This window comes from Paramacrobiotus metropolitanus, unplaced genomic scaffold (assembly GCF_019649055.1).
Source record: "Paramacrobiotus metropolitanus isolate TYO unplaced genomic scaffold, Prichtersi_v1.0 Parri_scaffold0000033, whole genome shotgun sequence".
NCBI classification, from domain to species: Eukaryota; Metazoa; Tardigrada; class Eutardigrada; order Parachela; family Macrobiotidae; genus Paramacrobiotus; species Paramacrobiotus metropolitanus.
Window position 1 is genome coordinate 391,856 of NW_026570253.1, and position 19,209 is coordinate 411,064.

Consider the following 19,209-nt stretch of genomic DNA (forward strand, 5'->3'; position numbering starts at 1 on the left):
GTCCGTGTATTGTAGGTTATAACTTTTCAGATTAACAAAATAATAATAAGTTTCTCGTTGCAAGATACCGGTATGTAGATCACTGCGGTTCGGTGTCCATATCGGTTGAGAATTACAATTACAAATATCTGTAGAAGACGAATCAAATCGGAATGTATTCATTATTCTCGCACCTTAAAACTTCAGATTTGTTGTTTTAAAACACAACCTCACAACGCATAACGAAGCTAAAAAACTAAAACATACATCCATGCTTCGAAACTGAAAACTCAAACAAAAATGCGCAGTATACAACGTTCACCACAGTCATCAGTTTCTACCAAAAATTCGAAATCATGCATTAACTTCCAGTTTCGCCGAAAATTAACAGTTGCCGCGCACTGAAATACATACTAGCCATATTAATAAAACGAGAAAAAAAAACAAAATTTGGACAAAATTTTATAATTTTGGTACTCATAATATAGAGAAACAAAACGACTGGCTGCACCTAATAAAAAAGACAAAACACAGAGAAAAGCTGCCACACTCGCGTCGGGGTAAGTGATTCTGTCCGGCATGCTGCGGCTGCCGGAAATATCAAATCATCACAGGCCAGGAAAAGCAGCGCGCTCCGCTCTGTTTCATGCCATCAGTATGGCATAAGTAGTGTGCTGAAAACAGTGAACATCCGGTGGCAACACGGTGGATCGAGGTGAGACACAGAAGAAAAAGGAACCAGAAGAATATAATTGCCACAGTTCCCATCCATTTGTCCAAGTGGGCTCCCAAGAGCCGAATAAGTGGCAACAAGTTGTGACGAGAAAAAACATTCTTCAACCAGACAAAGTGAGAACGACACGCAGAAGACAGAGAGAAACAGAGAATAATTGCAAATCAACAAAGAGAGAGACCGTCACGCGGAGCCCCATCCGCCCAGCATCGGGAGAACGGTGTGTCGCGCGCCGACAAATATGACACACTTTGGTAAAAACAAGAATCAAAAGGTCAGAGTTGTGGGGGATCGTGGGCCAGGTCCAATCTTACACTCTCCGCCGAAAGACAAAAGGCACCCAAATTGAACACTTGCACAAGGATTCCCCACCGATTAAATACACAACGCGGCAAAAAAACCAGTCTACTTTCAGCTTGCAACAACACCACGCAAAATACTGCATAGGACCGGCCGGCGACACGGGACAACGACGCGGGGGGCAGGCGCGATGCCGGTCGTCCCGTTCTACGCGTAATACTCTTTGCCGGAGTTGGTCGGAGCACGCATGTATCCGCCTGGACGTTTGGCCGGCTCATCCAGGGCGTAGCTGCCCTCGTCCTTCTTCCGCATCCGATATATCAGATACATCACCAGCAGGATGGCACACAATAATCCCACCACGGCGCCACCGATCACAGCTGCAATATTCAACACAGTATTCAGTTCTATCTTGCCACTTTCAATTCTGTCTTGCCACTCTACCTGTGTTCACACTGTACTTCAGAAAAAACTGCAGATATCGATTTATCGGGAATGCATACGAACATTTGCAATATTTCTTAATTTTTCCTTTATTATTGTGCGAAATTCGAATATTCCTTACGTACTAAGAATGCGTTGTGCAATCTGTCCTTAGTTGAGTACCTCGAAAGCGTTTCGTAATCCAAAAACTTATGCTTCAGTTTACCGCAATTTCGAGAGTTAGGGCTAAGAACGGCAAACTTTGCCTGAATATTACGCAATATCGATCGGGATGGTTATCACTTCGTTATGGTCTGCGGTGCATCACACAAAGAACTCTCTTACCGGCCAGCATAGCGGGTTGAGCAAGAAGATTGGTATTCTTTGTCGACACCTTGTGCTCCACTTCACCACGGAAGGTATTCTCAATTTCATTCTTAAGGTCATCATCAATGTGCTCACGATTGTCCGCATCAGGCGTGGAGAACACCTATAACACGCATCAATAAATCAACACCACTACCAGGACGTCCGCGACGCATATGCGCCCGTACACCGGCATAAGCAGCAGCTGTAACTCATTTGCAACGTAATCAGTAGATGGCAAAATTCAAACGCTTTTTCACATGCTTAATAAAAGAAAAACGAAGGCGGAAAAGAGGAGTAATTCAAGTAATCACAGAAAACTGTCTACATAAAAACAACTGCTTTCGTTCTGATAAAACAACAAAAATAAGAATCAGCAACAATAACAAAAACAAAGCGTATACGAAGCCAAACGCACAATCTCATCAGACGGCTTTGCAAGCGTTGTAGCGGTGCTAGTAACCTGGTAAGAACCGGGAGGTATCGTGTTCTCCTCAATCCAATCGCGGGGTGTGGTACCTGCAAATGAACATAATAACATACTTCCGAACAAAATACTGCTTATGTTACAGCAAAAACATATTCAAGCTGACCAGTCTACACAACATACCTGAGCCTTCAGCCACAACAAACCGTCCCCCATCCATTTCGCCGCGCGGTATGTGCATGACACTGGACGTTGGCCTTGCCCCGCCCACGGCGACGGATGCTCCCATCCCGGAGCCCTCAATTTGCACATCAGTCTCCGCCACGTCCTGGTCGTCCTCCGCATCCGGATCCGCGCGCCCCATGGCCGGCATCATACCGCGGCTGCGATCGGAAACGCCCATATAGGGACCACTCCCGGACCCCTCCACTGAGTCGGACGGGTGCCCGCGCAGAGTCAGACCAGTCATCCCTGTACCCTAAAAACGCCAGCATGCATCGCACTACTCATACAAACACCGCGGAAATTTTACTTTAAGCTTTGGTTCTCTGCAAAATCTGCATGGCTAATACTAACGCTTTCTGTAGGAACAACTTCACCACTTTTGTATTGAAATGATTTCTGCAGTATGTCGATACAATTAAGGTGTTCTATTTCGCCAGAATAGCTGATACTAAATCAACCTAACATAATCAGCACAGAAGAAATGATCCCAATTAAGGATATTTGGCACACAGTGCAAATGCCAGGCGATACGTGTACAAGCGTATGGCTGTGACATGAGGAGAAAATCGGTCAAATGGTGAAAATTGTTCAAGATGGTCCAGTCGGAATCAAACATCTGTCACACATATCTATCCCATTAGGCACAAGTACCGTATACTTGTACAGGCCCATAACCCCCGCCCTGCCCCGGCCATCGAGCGGACCGCATTCGACATGGCGAGTGCAACTTGAGAACTCGAGACCTACGGAAGTGCTCGCGCTCATTCGCCATCAAAATAGAAATTCCCCCTACATACATGATGGACCAATAATTTATGTAAACCTTAGTGCAAGCCAAGTTCCCAGTGTAAACTATAATCCTATAGCGGAGCAAACAGGAAGGTGCATAAACGCATATTTAAGGACTGATGTAATTCAATAGGAATAAACAGCATTCTCGGCGTAAAATAACGATTCCCTTGGTAAAAATACTCGTACTTCTATGCGTTGAAATTTTCCTTATTGTACGTTTATACTAAACAGAAAACTTTTTATACGTAATTAAATAAGACCCGTACATTAAATGCGCAAGACGCTAATAATTTAACTGCCGATACTCACTTATTTTTAATTTTATGAAACGTTTACTTTCACTATTCAAAAGCTAACACTATTAAACATTTTTTGGCGCCTGTATTCTGTGACATTTGCACACAATTAAGTCCATAACTGTCACCGCCCATCCAAAAACCTACTTCCTAAACTGCAAATTAATTTTCCCAACGCGCGTTTTTCCACCCTCAACGAGCTGCGTGAAACAAGGCCACCGCTGCCCCGTTTCCGGCACAACTCGGCTGGTGACAACTTTCCCCAGCAGAGCAGACCGCCAACAGCGTAGATATACGCGCACACCCCAACCAAGAGCGAGTGGCGTTTACAACACTGCTGTTTGAACTGTAATGCCATCCTTAGAAAAAAAACCAGGTCAAGCTCCCACTTAAACCGTCCTAACTGCTCCCGTTTTCCCGGCTTGTTAGCGACAAGCGTTAAACCATAATAAGCAGCGTGCGCAAACCAAAAACTAGCTAGCAGCCATGCAAAATAACAAAACCCTCGGCGTTCCATTCCCATCCATATTTGTACCGCCGTATGACGTACCTGCACGTTGTCGTTATCAATAGACACTGCGGCCTCATTAAAATCATCCCGGCGTGTTGTATTGACACTGCTCCGCGGCGACACTGTCGTTGTCGTCAGAATGGGTGCAATTGTGGATGTTAACATCGAGGGTGTGCTGCTGTTGGTAACGAGCTCGTTAGCGGTGGACCTCAAGGTCACGGCTGGCGTGGACGCCGCGGTTGTCTCCATGCTGATCAAGTCCTCCATGTCGGTCTCTTCCTCATCCTCCTCTTCGTAATCGTCGTCCGCCGCGGTGTCATCAAACACCGCACTGGCAGTTGTTGTAATTAGCGGCAGACGTGCAACACTTGTGGTGGTTGTTAACTAGAAGCGCAAAACAAAGCTAGCCAAACAAACAAACCAAAATCAGCCAAACAAAGCGGGTTCGATGTGTAATTAAGTCAGTTTGCAGCCAGGTGGAATTAATAAATTAGCAGTCAGCAGCACGCAAAAATATCGGTCATGCAATGAGCGTGGTTTAATCATCACAAAATGCGTACAGAATAGTCGGCATGCAAGGCCGTGTAATTGCAGGATCAAAAGCATCGAGCGCCTGCAAACTCGTATCCAACAGCACGAACCGCGCCGGATTTACCGAGAGATTGACCCGATTTCTAATCAACCGTCACGGGAAACATGTCGCAAAGGACGCTCGACAAATGATGGCATAATTGTATGACATTTTACCAACTGGATACTGATGTCACATCTCTATACTGGCGATTACCGCTTGACATGGCCATGAAAAAACTATTCCAAACAACTCTGAATGAGAACAGATTACAGCGCGAATTAGATTTCCACCGCTTTCTGACAAAGGTCATGATTATCACAACAACCCCAACCACTCCTATCGATTAATTATTTTTAACACATCATTTTTTTTCGCTGCAGACTCCCCGTTCTCGGACAAACGTTAATATTAAAATGAGCCTAGTACACTGTCAAAGTGACGCACTCAAGTACAGGATAGCGTTAACGTTTTGTAGGCTAATACCGTTTTAACAATCGGGTGCTGTGGCCGGACTACTTCAAATTCTCTGGAATTTCAGGCGCCGCGGCTGACATCTTCCCTGATTTACGACTTTTTCTATCAGGGCTCTTTATTTATTGTCGATTTTTCTCCCAAACAACACTGGAATACTTAAGCGGGCCATGTATTAAAATGGATAACAACTTGAAATCCTTTTGCACGTACGGCGTAACCATAATGCTGAACATTAAAACTGCAGACGGAAGGTTAATGAAATACATCTTGAGTTCATTAAAAACACAACCGCTTATTGTGAAGAAATCTACCAATTGTTACGTACTTTTCAGTTTGCTTCGTATTAATTTGCTTCGTGTTAAGAAACGTACGGCTCTGAACCACGCATTCAGGCTGCTGCTTGCGATATCGGCATTCGACACTTTATTTACGGATCTTGGCGATTGTAAGCAAGTGAGCATCCTCTTTGAGGCCGCCAGATGCCAATGAATGAAGACAATTAAACAATTTATGCAAATCTAAATGCACCAACCAATTAGGAGTTGCAGGAATAAATTTCACTGTACTGATTATCCACATTTCGTCGATCTCGCCGGCATGAACAAGAGATTCCAACATAACCGTTTATTTCAAACGTAAAAAAACATCATCAAATTTCCAGGCATGTGAAATTTTCAATTATTTATCCAGGTTAACAGTTACAGATAGACTATAGTTTGAAAAACTCCACAACGCAACAAATACCAGTGTCAAATGCCAAACAGACCGCAATAAATAATTATTAGTAGCTGAAAACTTATTATTTTAGAAAAGACTAAACTGGTTCTATTTTAAATTTCGCAAGTACTCTCTTACAGAACCCAGGTTTCTGTTAAACCAACTACAAACCCGCCGCCCAAAATATTTTTATGTTTTAACCATTATTAACTACGCGTCTGATGAAGAATGCGATGTGCAAAAGTCTTCACTTTCAGCCGGTAAACGGTCAAACAGTTGGCCTGACCATAAACCCATCAATCTGATGAGAGAGCGAAATCAACTTGAAAAAATATGCCATGCCGGCAGCCGGAGTGAGAGGGCCAAAAAGACCTCCCGATAAACCAAAACTCACCGGACATCACACTCCACGGAATGCACATGGAGGCAACAAAGATAAAGCACGCAGTAACTCGACAATGGCTGCTGCCAGTTGGAGTTCAAGTGCATCTGTCTCACTAATATTCGCTTCATTCTTCAAGCGGAAATATTTCCATAACAATGGACATGGCGGAGGGGAGAAGCGAAAAAGCACGAAGAGACACTTCACTATGCAATGGGTAAACTGTGCGGCTTCGTGAAGACACCGGACACTCATCGCTCAGTCGTCAGGAATGTCTATTATCACATCTCTTCCATCGAAAACAAACGCTCTTGTATATTTGGACGCTTTTTTTGTAATAATGATGGCATGATGATGGACTGGTTCGAGCTGCAGGACTAATGGGGACTTCTCGTGCAGTTGTAGCCTACTTTCGCACTACACATCCAAACAGTTTCATTACGGGTTTAATTGACCTTTTCCGGTTACCTGCACGAGCGCACACAAAGTGTTTCCTGTTGTGTCCACACACGTAATCTCTTCCCAGAGTTAGTTTTCCTTCGCAAGTTTTCCTCTTATCGAAAAACAGGAAGCTGTATTCAGTTTAATTTCGCAAGAAAAGCGAGTCCGTAAAAACAGCACAACACACTTAAGTGCATATCCAGTCATTTATCGTTGTTTGCATCCCTATTCCCTAGCCCCTATTCGCCTGGCTACCGTCGTAACATTTACCTAATTAAAAAGGCAGTCATTTACTAAAGCTGGATGCATTCTGAATTTTTCATTACAAATCTCTGCACAATTTATACTTCCTTGTTTCATCCCCTAAAATATCCTGCTTTTAATGTAAGCAGTAACAGGATACAAGCAAACGTTAATTAAATCCCAGTCACACATCACCGATTACCTTCATACAGGTTCTCCAGCTTTACAAGCACAAATTTTCCAATTAGCGTACGTATTCGGTTACACCAGCGTTGTATAACCCATCGAGGGAAGACCACCTTTACTTTCCCACCGAAAATTGACAGTGAACCCAATTACGGGCAGACTATTCATTAACGCCGCTGCAGAGACATTCAATATTTGCGCGCTACATTTTACAAGAACCAATTACTGTATTACGCACACCGGACCGGATACAACAGCAAACATGCCATTTGAAAATAACCAAAGTCGTCACAGTGAAAACTTGTAGTGTCTCTTTCTTCCACAAAAATACTTTAACCATTAAAAAGTTATTCTAATGCATTCGAGGAAACAAATGCATCTATATGCGCACTAACATTACCGAGTGCTTAATCGATTGCAAAATTCAAATTTATTATATCTATACCAAACATGCTTCTGACATTTAGTAATTACAGTATCACTTGCACATCTGCGTAAAGCAAAATAATAGCAGCTATTCGGCGGATATGTATTTGAAATTTGACAAATGCTGAAAATTCTAGAACCAGTGCACTCTGACGTCAATAAAGACCTTCCTTTGTGACGCTCTAATTATCTCACAGAATTTTGTACAGGATAATAACAAAGATTTTAGTTTTAAAGAACTTTCGTTTAAAAAAACATTTTTCAATAAGTATGACTTCTGAAGTACCGCACAGACATTGTAATCTTTCTATCCTAACTGTAAAAAGCGGAACGCTTGTGTTCAAAAACCGCAAAACAATGCAGAGTAAAACAAGCCAGCGAAAATTACAGTCGGGGATTGTGTTTCTCAAAATGCTTCATCTGCCGGCACACAATACCAGAGTAAAAACCGATCATGTTCACAATACTGCACCAATCTGACCGCGCCATCCACTGACTATTCATCGGTTCCGATCACGGCCAAAATGCCCTGCATCCATTGCACAGAGGCATCGCTTTCCTTGCTGCATATAAATAGCATGCAGCCGTACATCGGCAATCTCACGGCACATTCTTCCCTTTTCTGTCGTGCTCTCGCCTTCCCTCACCCAACTTGGGCGCACAGGCAAATCGATATTGCTTCCCCATTATTACTCCGCAGACAGAGAAACTTTGTTAGCGAGAGAGTTAAACAACTTTCGCAACACACACATATGCGAGTACATATATACGATGGCAACCTAACCGACAAAATTCAACAGACGAACCGGCATCACACAGCGGCCTATAATCAATTCAGCAAGACCACGGTTATAAACGGCAAAAACGCGGACTTCGATCGTCCTCGGCCGAAACTACATGGGTACACACTACATACAGATACTACTTATAGACAGCGGCACGCTTCGCGTCAGGGAAACCTTTACAATTTAAACAAACCTCATTTGGGGGCGTAATAGACAACAGCTTAACGTTGCATTAACCGTTACAGATCGGAAATGCGGCCGCATCACTCTTTTAAGTTGTCGGAAAAAGGTAAACAATACACGACAACGCCGTGCCGATTACATGATCACTAAAATACGCCAAACGGTCAGATTTTTGACCGAAGAACGCGGGATGATAAGATAACACCAATCAGCTAACATCAAATAATCGAAACAACAAAGCGCACTACTCGTAGAGTTTACACTTTACAGTTATACGATCCAGAGAATCGCTTATGAATAATTCATGAAATATTTCTCGGTTTGATAAATATCGTGATTAACGAAGCTGTACAGCGCCAATAACTGGCGTTAGTCGTTACACACCTCAAAGTTATATATACAATGACGCACCCATAATTAAGGCATAAATACATAAAAATAGAAAGTCGTTGAGCACTCGCGCGAATAAATAAAAATAGCTGCACAAGTCAAACTGACCACGAAATACGAACTCTGCTAGAGAGATATTTCGAAAGTGTCATAAATTGTGAAAGTTCAGCTTGCTTGTCTCATCATCGGAAAAACCGGATACCGGTATCTAAAACGAAGTCTTGTAGAGACGTGGTTATTGTTATTTCAACTTAACCGAAATCCAGTCCAGTGGTAAATCTTACAAAAGCCGATAGCCGCGTAAATACCGCATAATCAAAATTACAGCTGCAATTCGGAGCTAAGATTAAGCGCATTAAACGCATAAAACAACATCTATGTAATACAAAAACGTTTAGTACTTTATCATATGCAGAATTTAGAAATTCGGAAAGACAGCAAACACGACGACTGGAACAGAAGCAAACCATACGCAGTTGTTGTTACATAATTTATATCATAAATATTTTGGTAGTATAGCTATGTGCGCTTTTTTGGTTTCATAGCGCGAGTTGCAATGTAACTGCCTAATTAAGCACTGCCACAATAAAATCTGCCGAAAAGGTCGAGCAATAAAAATTAAAAACCAATCAAAAATGACACCATTTTAATTAAAATCCAAACCCCCTCTCCAAGTCATCATGTCTTACGCCCGCAGCACAGAGGACATATCTATAAACCGGAGGTTTATTTTTCTGCTCGTTATCGACCGTTGTCCCTCTCAATCAAGGAGCTCACGCATCTCCTTCACAAACTGGCATATTTAGGCAGCAACTAGCTGCAGAGAGGCCAGTCAACCACTACTACTGCCAGTCTAGTAAAACAGCAGCAGCACGCTGCAGTGGCATGGCTGCCGAGAGTGAAATCTCTCGGTCCATAATATTCGATCAGCATCTAGCGGTAATTCGCATGAGCCCAAATCCCTCTTCAACCCGCCGATTCAAGGCAAGTGACCGACTTACAACGCTACACAAGCCTAAAAGTAAGTAGTGACACTGGCCACGCAAATAACACCATCCGATCGAAATGTACCAGTTCACGATGAAAACGTATCAAAGGTTTGAAGAAATATAAATATATATACAATGAAAGAAACAAAGAACGGTATAATTATTAGGGCTAAAATATATAGCAACAAACCTTGGCAGGCTCCCGCCCTCGTCTGGCCACCCCGCTCCCACTGGACGCCCTTAGTCCGCCACATTGAGACAATAATATTCCACACAGCACCGCTATCGTGCCCGTGGACAGCACCACGCTGTTCAACATTTCCCGCGCCGATTCTTCCTTCTTCCTGCGCGGCCAGACAAAAATATCTACCTGGTCATTTCCTTTGTAAATCCTTACATGGGCAGGGATTTTTGGGCCGGGATAGCACACACACTGGTGATATAATCACACCACCAGCGAAACAAAGGAGATCCCAGCAGAGTATCACTGTGATTAATATTGCTGTGCAAAGCGTAGCCAAACCTTCTCGATATGGGACGATTAATCATTCATGTCCTGCATTCAGAGCCCTGTGCTCATGCTCAAATCTTTACTATCCCCGTGCATTCATCGACTTTTCCCTCGATTCGACTAAATATGAAACGGAACGGACAGACCTGCCGAGTAGTAGTAGTCGTAGCTGCAAGTTGTTTGGTAGACGACGGCTCAAATCTCTTTGCCAACTTGCCAATGCGGCAAGCTGGATTCTGGCAAGCAGTGCAATCGGCGAGTTTACTATATGAATCACGCTCTTTGGGGCACCGCCTCATAAGTAGTGCAAACGAATTACAAAATCTCCTTTTCCCGATGTCAGCTTCTATTGGCTAACCGAATGATAGCCCACCCAATAGCGGCACTGAACCGCCTTCGATTCCATAGCGCACGAATGACATTGAAAGCCGTATGAGCCGCACAAAAACACAGAAAACTGTCCACACTCCACAAGTGCACATACTGTATGTTTTGTAAACAAAAACTTGGGAATATGACAGCTTTGGCGTGAATATCGGCCGTTATGTGTTTTTTATCTTGACAAGTGCTGATGACAATCTTAGCATTTTAGTATCGACATAAGCTATAAAGTACTGTACTTGAAATTAAATCAGTTACTTATCGCTTATCCATCTCTCCATAATTTGACGCGTACGTAAAGTTACTTGAGTAGAAAAAGAAACATGGAGACCGTGCACAAAATTACGTTGGTGATTCCCCTTTGCTATGGGCCACCCCGACCAACAACACAGTTGTAAACACAGACGATCCATACGGATGCTGCTCGGCTGTGGCATGCTGTTTGCCGTTTATAGAGAGCCCGGAGCATGATAACGAACAGAAGTGGACGGATCTGACGGCAAGGACTGACATGGATGGGCAGGAGGGGAATTTCATTCGAGGCATTGTCGAGGCAAGCAAGCATGAAATCTCGTTAAGCTTGTTTTGCACCTTCATCAGTTGCGTAAGTGGTTACGTTTTTCTCGTAGGGTTTTTATGGGCGCCCATGGACTGCTGAGCAGAGGAAGGAGCTGTTCCGGAAAATGCCCGAGTTTGGTTTGACATCATATATGTAAGTGTGTATTCAACTGATAATTTCCTCTTTAACATATTAATATAAAAACATTGCGTCTAAATTATTTAAAATGCACCACAAAAATTACTCGTGCACGAAGCAAAAGCAAAGTAATAAAAATTATAAAATCGTTACAAATAAATACAGTAATTGATTCGAATAAACAGACTATAAACTCGTAAAAATGTAATCATTAGCCGAAAGAATAGCATGGGATGGTGGTTTTGGAAAGAACTGTTGAAAATTTAACTTTCCGGTCGACTCCCGAAATGGACTAAGGAAACACATTTGAGTATGTTATAAATTTGTAATCTGTGTATAATCGATAGAATTTCTCCGCTGCCGTGCATCGTATAATTGCTTCGCATTCGCATTAGGTACGCTCCAAAAGACGACTACAAGCACCGCACCAACTGGCGCGAAGCCTACTCGTCCGACGAATGCGCCGAGCTGCAGGCCCTCATCCAGGCCGCTGCTCAGCAGCACATCGCTTTCTTCTACACCCTGTCGCCCGGCGTGGACATGCTGTACTCCAGTCAGCGTGATCGCCAGGCGTTGCGCAATAAATTTGCCCAGGTAGCCGCCCTGGGCTGTCGCTGCTTCGCGCTGCTCTTCGACGACATTGAGCCGCAGTTGCAGCCGGCGGACCGACTGGTCTTTGCCTCCTTCGCCGCGGCCCACGTGGCCGTGGCTAACGAGCTATTCGATGCGCTGGGCCGACCGGTGTTCGCCTTCTGCCCCACGGAGTACTGTGCCGCGCGGGCCGTCCCCAGTGTTACGACATCCGAGTATTTGCATTGTGTCGGGCAAAATTTACAACCGGAAATCGATATCATGTGGACAGGTGTGTATACGCTGTGTTACTGTATGTGTGCGGGGCTTGATCGGGTGGTGTTTACTTGCGGATCTGTCATGCGGAACATGTTGACACTTTTTTCCTGCCCCTTTGTACGCACTGCGCTCTATTTTTACCAGTTTTATACCCTTTACAAATGAAACTAACAGAATATTGTCGCGAAAATCATTACGAAAATCATTGCTTCTTTTAATGGAGTCTTTTGATCGTGATTTAGTGTATGCCATGCTCCGCGTTTTGATATCGCTTACATTTTTGTTTGGTCTTGAAAGTGCACTGGCACAGTGTCTGGCGGAAAAAGATTTGCAACATGATTTCCCTAAAACAAATTCCGCTACAATGAATGAAAACTGAGTAATACATAAACTGGTTTATTCGGTCTTTTTTTCATAATGTATTGTCGAAATTATTTAAAAGACTTCGTTTTTGATAATACAGTAGAAATTTAGAGGACCAAATGACCATTCAATAGCATTACGATCGTTAAAATTTGGACAGTATCCATGTGTCTGATTAAGACCGATATGTTTAGGTCCGCAAGTGATTAGCAAGACGATTACGGTGGAGTCGTTGCAGGAGCTGGCCAGTGTCATCCGACGGAAACCGGTCATCTGGGACAATTTGCACGCTAATGACTACGGACAACGGCGTCTCTTCCTGGGCCCGTACTCGCGCGATCCTGCCATCGTCCCGTGCATCCGCGGCGTCTTTACCAATCCCAACTGCCAACTGGAAGTCAATTTCAATGCCTTCTACACTCTGGGCCTGTGGATTAAATGCGGTTTAACCGCAATCTCCGGGGAAATCGACGACGACAACAACGACAGTGGCACGACGTATGAGCCGCGGGCCGCATTGATGCTGGCCAGCAACGCTTGGCTGAAAGAGTTCCAACAGTGCCAGCGTGTCCCTAACGATTATTCGCTGGCTGCACAGGCCAAATTGAACGATATTGGCCTCGTTAACACGGCAGCGTCCGAAACGAAGAGGTCGGTATGTTGACTGAACAGATTAAAAGTTGAAGGGATTTCTGTGCCGGCATGTGAATATATACGTGTAACGTGTGTACGTGTTGTAGTAATTTGATCGATGTGGAACCCATGGATTTGCAGGGGAAGATGGATGTAGTGGAGAGGAGAGCAGCAGAGGATGATGATGATTTAATGCGCTCGGCCGGCAGCGATGAGATGTCCAACGGGAAGGACGCGGTACGTGACCTTGCACTGCTGGTTAACACTTCTCATACCAGCGTATCTTTGCGTGATAGGCTTATTTTTTTATTGGGTGCAAAAAATTGGCTTCCGGCGTGGAGAGGCTGATTTGTCGGAAGATTTATGTGAACGGTATTCTGATGCTGTGCGATGTCGTGAATTACAAGTTATTTAAACTTAGGAATGGACAAATCGTTTGCTATAAGAAGATAATTTATTAGAAATAGATACATAAAACTAAAGAAGTTGGTTTTAAAATTAATTTTAAATTGGAAATTGTCATCTATTGCGGTGATCAAAGTGAAATTAACATTATCAAAAGTTCTTAGACAATTCCCTACTGTACAAATGTATTGATTACTTAAGTTTTGTTTCAGTTTATTGTGGATGTTTATCTTTTCTTTATGTTTTATCTTGTTGTTTATAAACTCTGGAAGGGATGTTTTTTTTGTTTAGTTTGCATTGTGCTGTTTACACATATTCAGCTTGTTTGACCATACGCTGATATCGAATTACCCTGTAAAAACAGAAACTTCGTTCTGTGCATGTCTGTTAAAAAGGCGTTCTACTTTTCGTGAATCGTCGGCCCATCACTGACAATTACATCATGTGTAATTATAGGGTAAGAATCATTTGCCGGCCGATACGGAGAGACGGAACGATGATATTCAACACACGGGACGTGATTGGAATGCGGATGAAGAAATGGGAGACCCGGACGAGAACAGTAAGCGGCAGCGCATCACATCACATTCCGTTGCTCCCTTATACCATCGCACCATTAACTGGTGTATTAAGATTGTTTCTGTCATGTTGTAATTCAGAAGTCACCGCGGCGGATTTGCTTCTGCTGGCCGATCTCTTCTACCTGCCGTTTGATCACGGCGTTCAAGCCATGAAACTGCTGGACGACTTCCGCTGGCTGCGTCGCCATGCCGGCTGGATGACGGCGTCGCAGCGCGGCGGCCACCAGCAGCAACAGCGGAAGCCAGGCCGGATGGACGCGGAATGGCAGCAGCGGGCCAGCGGCTTTGATGAGCATTATGGGCACATTAATCGGATGTGTCTGCGCATTAGCAACAGCGTCAACCGTAATCTGGTCTATGAGCTCTTTCCCTACTTTTGGGATCTGAAAGGCATGCTCTCCTTGCTCAGCGCTTTTGTCAGATGGTTAGGTAAGTAAATTGACAGCGACTAATGAGCGCTCATCGATTGATGCTCCAGTGGGGCATGCAGATTGCTGTGCGCGCTCATTGGTTGTCATTGGGCCGTGATGGTAATGGTTTCTCCGTTGACACGAGGCGGGTAATTATGTAAGTAATTGAAGAAAATTACCGCTGTAGCTCTTCTTTATTGATTTGTCAACAAAAATCGGGATTTTCTCATAAGCGCAGCTTTAGTTTCTGGTAAAGCTGTTTACATATAAGATTATTTGACGGGATTTCGGTGAAGCGATCATGTTTCCTTAGGATCAGCATCCCAAGAAAGCAGCCCATTTGCCGAGGAAATACAAGAGTCTTGGATTAGAAGAGGTACTTGTACTTGGCATTGTTTATATAACAGTTCAGTTGCTTATGTGATTCCACATGAAGCAGTAGAAAACAGTTGGTGCAGCAATATGGATTTATTTCGTAGGTGGTTTGTACGCTGAATTTCAGGTGAGAAGTCAGAATTAATTTGATCATAATAATTATTATAACGTTTGGCAAAGTTAGAATCTATATTTCGTACACTGTACAGGTTAAATACACTATTATTAAACCAGCCATTATGATACAGCTGATACTTACTTATGCGAATGCTGAAATTGCCATGACATATTTCTGAAAACCAGTTTTATGCATTTTCTTGCTGTAGTTTTTTTATACTTATGATATTTTCAGCGAATACTATGCATTAATTTTGGGGTGCAATTAACGTAAATATTGCTAACTGAATTAACTTTTTAGCGTCTGCTTCCCTTGGAAATCTACACCATTCGTCCGTACCTCCCCGACGACAAAGCGGAAGTGTACGATATCTGCCGTGAATCCTCAAGTAGCCCTTCCAACCTTGTGGACACCATGGAGCGGTATCCCGATGTACTGGGTGACTACACCCTCGGCTGCTTTCTCCACTCTCTCCGTGATTACTGTTTCGTCATCGAAGACGACAGTGGAGCGGTGTGCGGATATATCGTGTGCACAACCGACGCCCGCAGTCTGCACAACACCGAGCTCTGCTTCCGGGAAGACCTCCGGAAGAAGTATCCCCTTGACGCGGACCCGGTGGAACCCGTGGGAGCTCTGCCGGATTACGTCTACCGCGACTACCCCGGCCAGCTGCGGCTGGGGGTTCGCTCGAACGTTAACGAGGCGGACGTTGTGCGACGGTTGGTCAGCTTTGCCCTTAATACGCTAGAGATCAACGGGGCGGCGGCGGCGCATGCACTGGTGGAACGCGCAGGGCCGGCACATGTACAAGAGATGATGGGAAACATGGGCTTTGAAACGATGCCGCCAGAAGAGCAGAATCTCAAGAATTTCGTGCTGATGGCGCGCAGTGGGAATGTATAAAGTGGGATCTATACGCACAACGCAATGTGGGATTTAGACTGGGATTTCAGTTTTTCTGTTTGCACTTTTACAGTATGTCTTTGCACGCGGTTTTGAAATGGGATTGTAATAGATTTGGTTTTATGGTTTTTAGATCTTTCAGTCTGGTGATTTTTTGTGGATCCGTATTTTTTTGAATGCTCGAATCTGTAATGTCACTTTTGTGATGGGCTCACTAATGGGCGAAACGATGTTGCGGTGTAAACGGAAGTTACAGATACCCACCGAATACGTTTTTTTTAGCAAACGTAGGGCAAGAGAACAATAAATTTTACAGCTAAACCATTTTGTAAGCTCTGTAGTTTGGTTCAATAATCTGATAAATCTGCGTACTCGTATTGAAGTTTTTCGATCAGTGAACACATGACCATATCAAATCAGAATACCAACGGAAAGGGCACTTAATTTAATTAAGCCTTGCGAGCAAATGGCGAAAGAACGCTGCTGATCCCATCGGCAAAGGACATGGGCGTCGGTGCACCGAGCTTCTCCAATCGGCTGCAACTCAGCGCCGCATCTGCGCAACATAAGCGATTTTTGACTACTTTCTGAGCAAGTAACAGGCCATAGAAGTTTCTTACCGTACGGTCGCGCGGCTCCACTGGTTGGCTTCGTGGCATCGGCGACCACGTGGTCCATGGGCAGGCCGAAGATCTTGGACATGTGCTGCACCATCTCGTACTTCGTCAGACAGTCTTTGCCGGACCAGTGGTACACACCGCGAATTTCTTCACCCTGTTCGAAGAATAGACATATTTCGGTTTTACAAAGTAAAACACAATTTCCAAGCCGGTAACGACCGATTTTATACTCCTTTTCACCTTATTTGTTAGTGAAACTCCGCAAATTAGATAGTACACGTCAGTACACGATTTGGTAAAATTCCAATGAACACGCCTGGCTAATTTTAATCATGCCTCTGTGTTATTACTAATTACAACGCCCCGCGTCCTCGGCGTTTACTTGTAATTTCAACGTAGCCAGGAGAACCAGAGCTTTAGCGATGTCAGCCACGTGCGTAGGATAGCGGCGCTCGTAATGCGACATGACAGCCGGCTTCCCGGTTGGCCCTTCCAGCAGCTTCTCAAACAACACAGTCACCGCGCTCTCCGACAACTTCTCCACGGGTCCGTATAAAACTGGCACCCGCAAAATCACAGCATCTACATAAAATGTCAGCGTCAAATCGGCGTTGCTCTGCTGCAAAAATTATAGCTCCTCTCTGTACAAAGTACAGACAAAACAGAGATACTCTAATACTGCACGTACACAGTAGATGTGAAAAAAACGAGCACACGAAGAATGATATGATCACAGAAATCCAAAAAAAGTGCACAAAAAATCTTGTGCAGATATAAAACGAACTATGAATATTAAAAAAGACCTCTACAAAGACCTAACAAAACAGCAAAAATACTATAGCTACCAGCTTAAGTGTATAGGAAAAAAAGAATTAGAACGGAAATAGTCAAAGATCGCCGCAGCCCACCTGGATAAACTGAAACGGCAGCTTCTTCGCCGGCCAGTTTGCTTTCTCCGTACTTGTTAATGGGATGCGGGGTAGCGTCTTCCGTGTAAGGAGGTGCGTTGCCGTCGAAGACATAGTCGGTGCTGATGTAGAGGAGGAAAGCGCCCACATTCTCTAACGCACACACGTCACGCACTTGAGACGAATCACATCAAATGAACGCAGACAACTGCGTACACTTACTGGCACACTGGCTCAGATGCTGCGTGGACTGCACATTCAGCTGGAAGGTCTCGGCCGGTTTCTGGTCCACGGCATCGGGACTGCGCTCCGCTGCACAGTGGACAATGACGTTCGGCTGCAAAAAAAACCCCAGCGTCGCTCGTTTAATTCACCAACAGAAAAAGACAGCACAGGCAATTCGCCCCACACTCGCCACTCGTGCGAAACAGTACGCTCACGGAGCAGACCTTCAAATCATCGATCAGTTTTTCCATTGCCACGGGATCGCACAGGTCAGCCTTGACCAGATTGGGATGTCGATCAGCACGGGAAAAGGCCAGCCCGGTGCTGTGCCAACCCGCCGCGATGAACGCTTCCAGAACGGCGCGACCCAGTAAACCGGAAGCGCCAGTGATCAGGACGCGCTTGCTGGAGTTAGTGGCCATCGCTTCAGCGATGTTGAGCAGACACTGGACGCAAAGAAGTCTAAACGGCACGCAAAACAGCGTGCTAAAACCAATGCGCAATATCGTTTGCAGCAAACATCTGCAAAATTCTTGCTGCAGTCCTGCAAAATCATTACGACCGCAAAGTGTTTCCTGTTTACAGTTTACTGTAGTCTTTTCCAGTTATACGCACATGCAGTGTGCGTGCGGTAGCTCGTGCGACACGCTCAAACTTTATACTCAAAAGAATAAGAAGTGCTCAAAATTCAACTGCGGGAGTCAGCCCCAGCCACACACAAGACCAAACTGATATCTTGCTATCGTTCGATAGCTCATCATGTAGTGAGCCATCAAAAGTTAGATCTGAGAAAACAGTTCCAGTTTCATAAAAAAATTGAAAACGTAACATGCCGAGTCACAGAAGTGAAGAATCCACCATTGCAGAACCGACCACACCATTGTCTCAAATAAACAGCTAAAAACCTTTTGCTGCCAAGCAGCCACGGGCTTGCACAACGTTTCACTGAACGAAACTTGAATGTTTATAAATTATAGGGTAGCCCTGCGTTTCTAATTTCATCGAAATTGACTCAGAAAGAAAGGAGGGTTTGATGAAAAAGCAACGAAGAGTCGAAGCGTATCGCAGTTCAAGCATGATCATTAAGACAACTGTCCTCCGCAGAAGTCGACCAGTTTTAGTACAGCGCCCAAGGGCAAGCTGGTGACTGGTGAGCATTGAAGTACGCATTTTTGGCAGAATTTGCCATTTCTCGAAAGCAGTAACAAAGGATTTTCTAAAATTTCTGTTTTGTAAAATCTGTGACAACCAGCAGAAGGCGAAAGGCGCCTGGCAGAAAACGTTTTAAAATGTAATAAAATCAGCAGCAAAACACATTATCTACAGAACGATATGAATTACGAAGTTGACGAAACCACGCGATTTGCACGGGTCTGTCATTCGAT

At 44.3% G+C, this 19,209-nt stretch overlaps 3 protein-coding genes across 7 annotated transcripts; 1 reads left to right on the forward strand and 2 right to left on the reverse strand.

The window, feature by feature from the left end:
• Nucleotides 1–181: 181 nt before the first annotated feature.
• LOC129589087 (syndecan-like) lies at nucleotides 182–10,557 on the reverse strand. 5 transcript variants are annotated; one of them, XM_055483606.1, is made up of 6 exons: nucleotides 10,033–10,557; nucleotides 4,092–4,436; nucleotides 2,412–2,706; nucleotides 2,265–2,320; nucleotides 1,781–1,925; nucleotides 182–1,392 (listed from the first exon to the last, which is right to left on the reverse strand). In XM_055483606.1, the coding sequence occupies exons 1-6, from the start codon at nucleotides 10,159–10,161 to the stop codon at nucleotides 1,220–1,222; spliced, it is 1,143 nt and encodes a 380-aa protein (XP_055339581.1). In that variant the 5' UTR covers nucleotides 10,162–10,557; the 3' UTR covers nucleotides 182–1,219. The 5 variants fall into 5 exon arrangements, with proteins under 5 accessions (XP_055339581.1, XP_055339579.1, XP_055339584.1 ...); XM_055483604.1 differs by having other exon boundaries at nucleotides 2,220–2,320; XM_055483609.1 differs by lacking the exon at nucleotides 10,033–10,557 and adding an exon at nucleotides 8,474–8,814 and having other exon boundaries at nucleotides 2,220–2,320.
• Nucleotides 10,558–10,843: 286 nt separating this feature from the next.
• Nucleotides 10,844–16,388, forward strand: LOC129589081 (protein O-GlcNAcase-like). The gene is made up of 10 exons (XM_055483596.1): nucleotides 10,844–11,287; nucleotides 11,364–11,446; nucleotides 11,827–12,293; nucleotides 12,838–13,294; nucleotides 13,384–13,513; nucleotides 14,138–14,243; nucleotides 14,341–14,691; nucleotides 14,986–15,048; nucleotides 15,152–15,174; nucleotides 15,466–16,388. Exons 1-10 carry the CDS (start codon nucleotides 11,246–11,248, stop codon nucleotides 16,069–16,071), a joined length of 2,328 nt encoding a protein of 775 aa, XP_055339571.1. The 5' UTR covers nucleotides 10,844–11,245; the 3' UTR covers nucleotides 16,072–16,388.
• Nucleotides 16,332–18,380, reverse strand: LOC129589090 (methionine adenosyltransferase 2 subunit beta-like). The gene is made up of 6 exons (XM_055483617.1): nucleotides 18,049–18,380; nucleotides 17,822–17,936; nucleotides 17,600–17,752; nucleotides 17,074–17,273; nucleotides 16,692–16,845; nucleotides 16,332–16,627 (listed from the first exon to the last, which is right to left on the reverse strand). The coding sequence occupies exons 1-6, from the start codon at nucleotides 18,244–18,246 to the stop codon at nucleotides 16,521–16,523; spliced, it is 927 nt and encodes a 308-aa protein (XP_055339592.1). The 5' UTR covers nucleotides 18,247–18,380; the 3' UTR covers nucleotides 16,332–16,520.
• Between the last annotated feature and the right edge of the window lie 829 nt (nucleotides 18,381–19,209).

Coding starts and splice junctions, on each gene's coding strand:
- LOC129589081 (XM_055483596.1), top strand. CDS start 11,246: ATGGATGGGCAGGAGGGGAATTTCATTCGAGGCATTGTCGAG. Junction 11,288..11,363: donor TCATTCGAGGCATTGTCGAG/GCAAGCAAGCAT, acceptor TTTTTCTCGTAG/GGTTTTTATGGGCGCCCATG. Junction 15,175..15,465: donor GTTTGTACGCTGAATTTCAG/GTGAGAAGTCAG, acceptor TTAACTTTTTAG/CGTCTGCTTCCCTTGGAAAT.
- LOC129589090 (XM_055483617.1), bottom strand. CDS start 18,246: ATGGCCACTAACTCCAGCAAGCGCGTCCTGATCACTGGCGCTTCCGGT. Junction 17,274..17,599: donor TGCCGTTTCAGTTTATCCAG/GTGGGCTGCGGC, acceptor CATTTTATGTAG/ATGCTGTGATTTTGCGGGTG. Junction 16,846..17,073: donor TGGCTACGTTGAAATTACAA/GTAAACGCCGAG, acceptor TTCTTCGAACAG/GGTGAAGAAATTCGCGGTGT.
- LOC129589087 (XM_055483604.1), bottom strand. CDS start 10,161: ATGTTGAACAGCGTGGTGCTGTCCACGGGCACGATAGCGGTGCTGTGT. Junction 2,707..4,091: donor TTGATAACGACAACGTGCAG/GTACGTCATACG, acceptor TGGCGTTTTTAG/GGTACAGGGATGACTGGTCT. Junction 1,926..2,219: donor CAAAGCCGTCTGATGAGATT/GTGCGTTTGGCT, acceptor TGCGTGTTATAG/GTGTTCTCCACGCCTGATGC.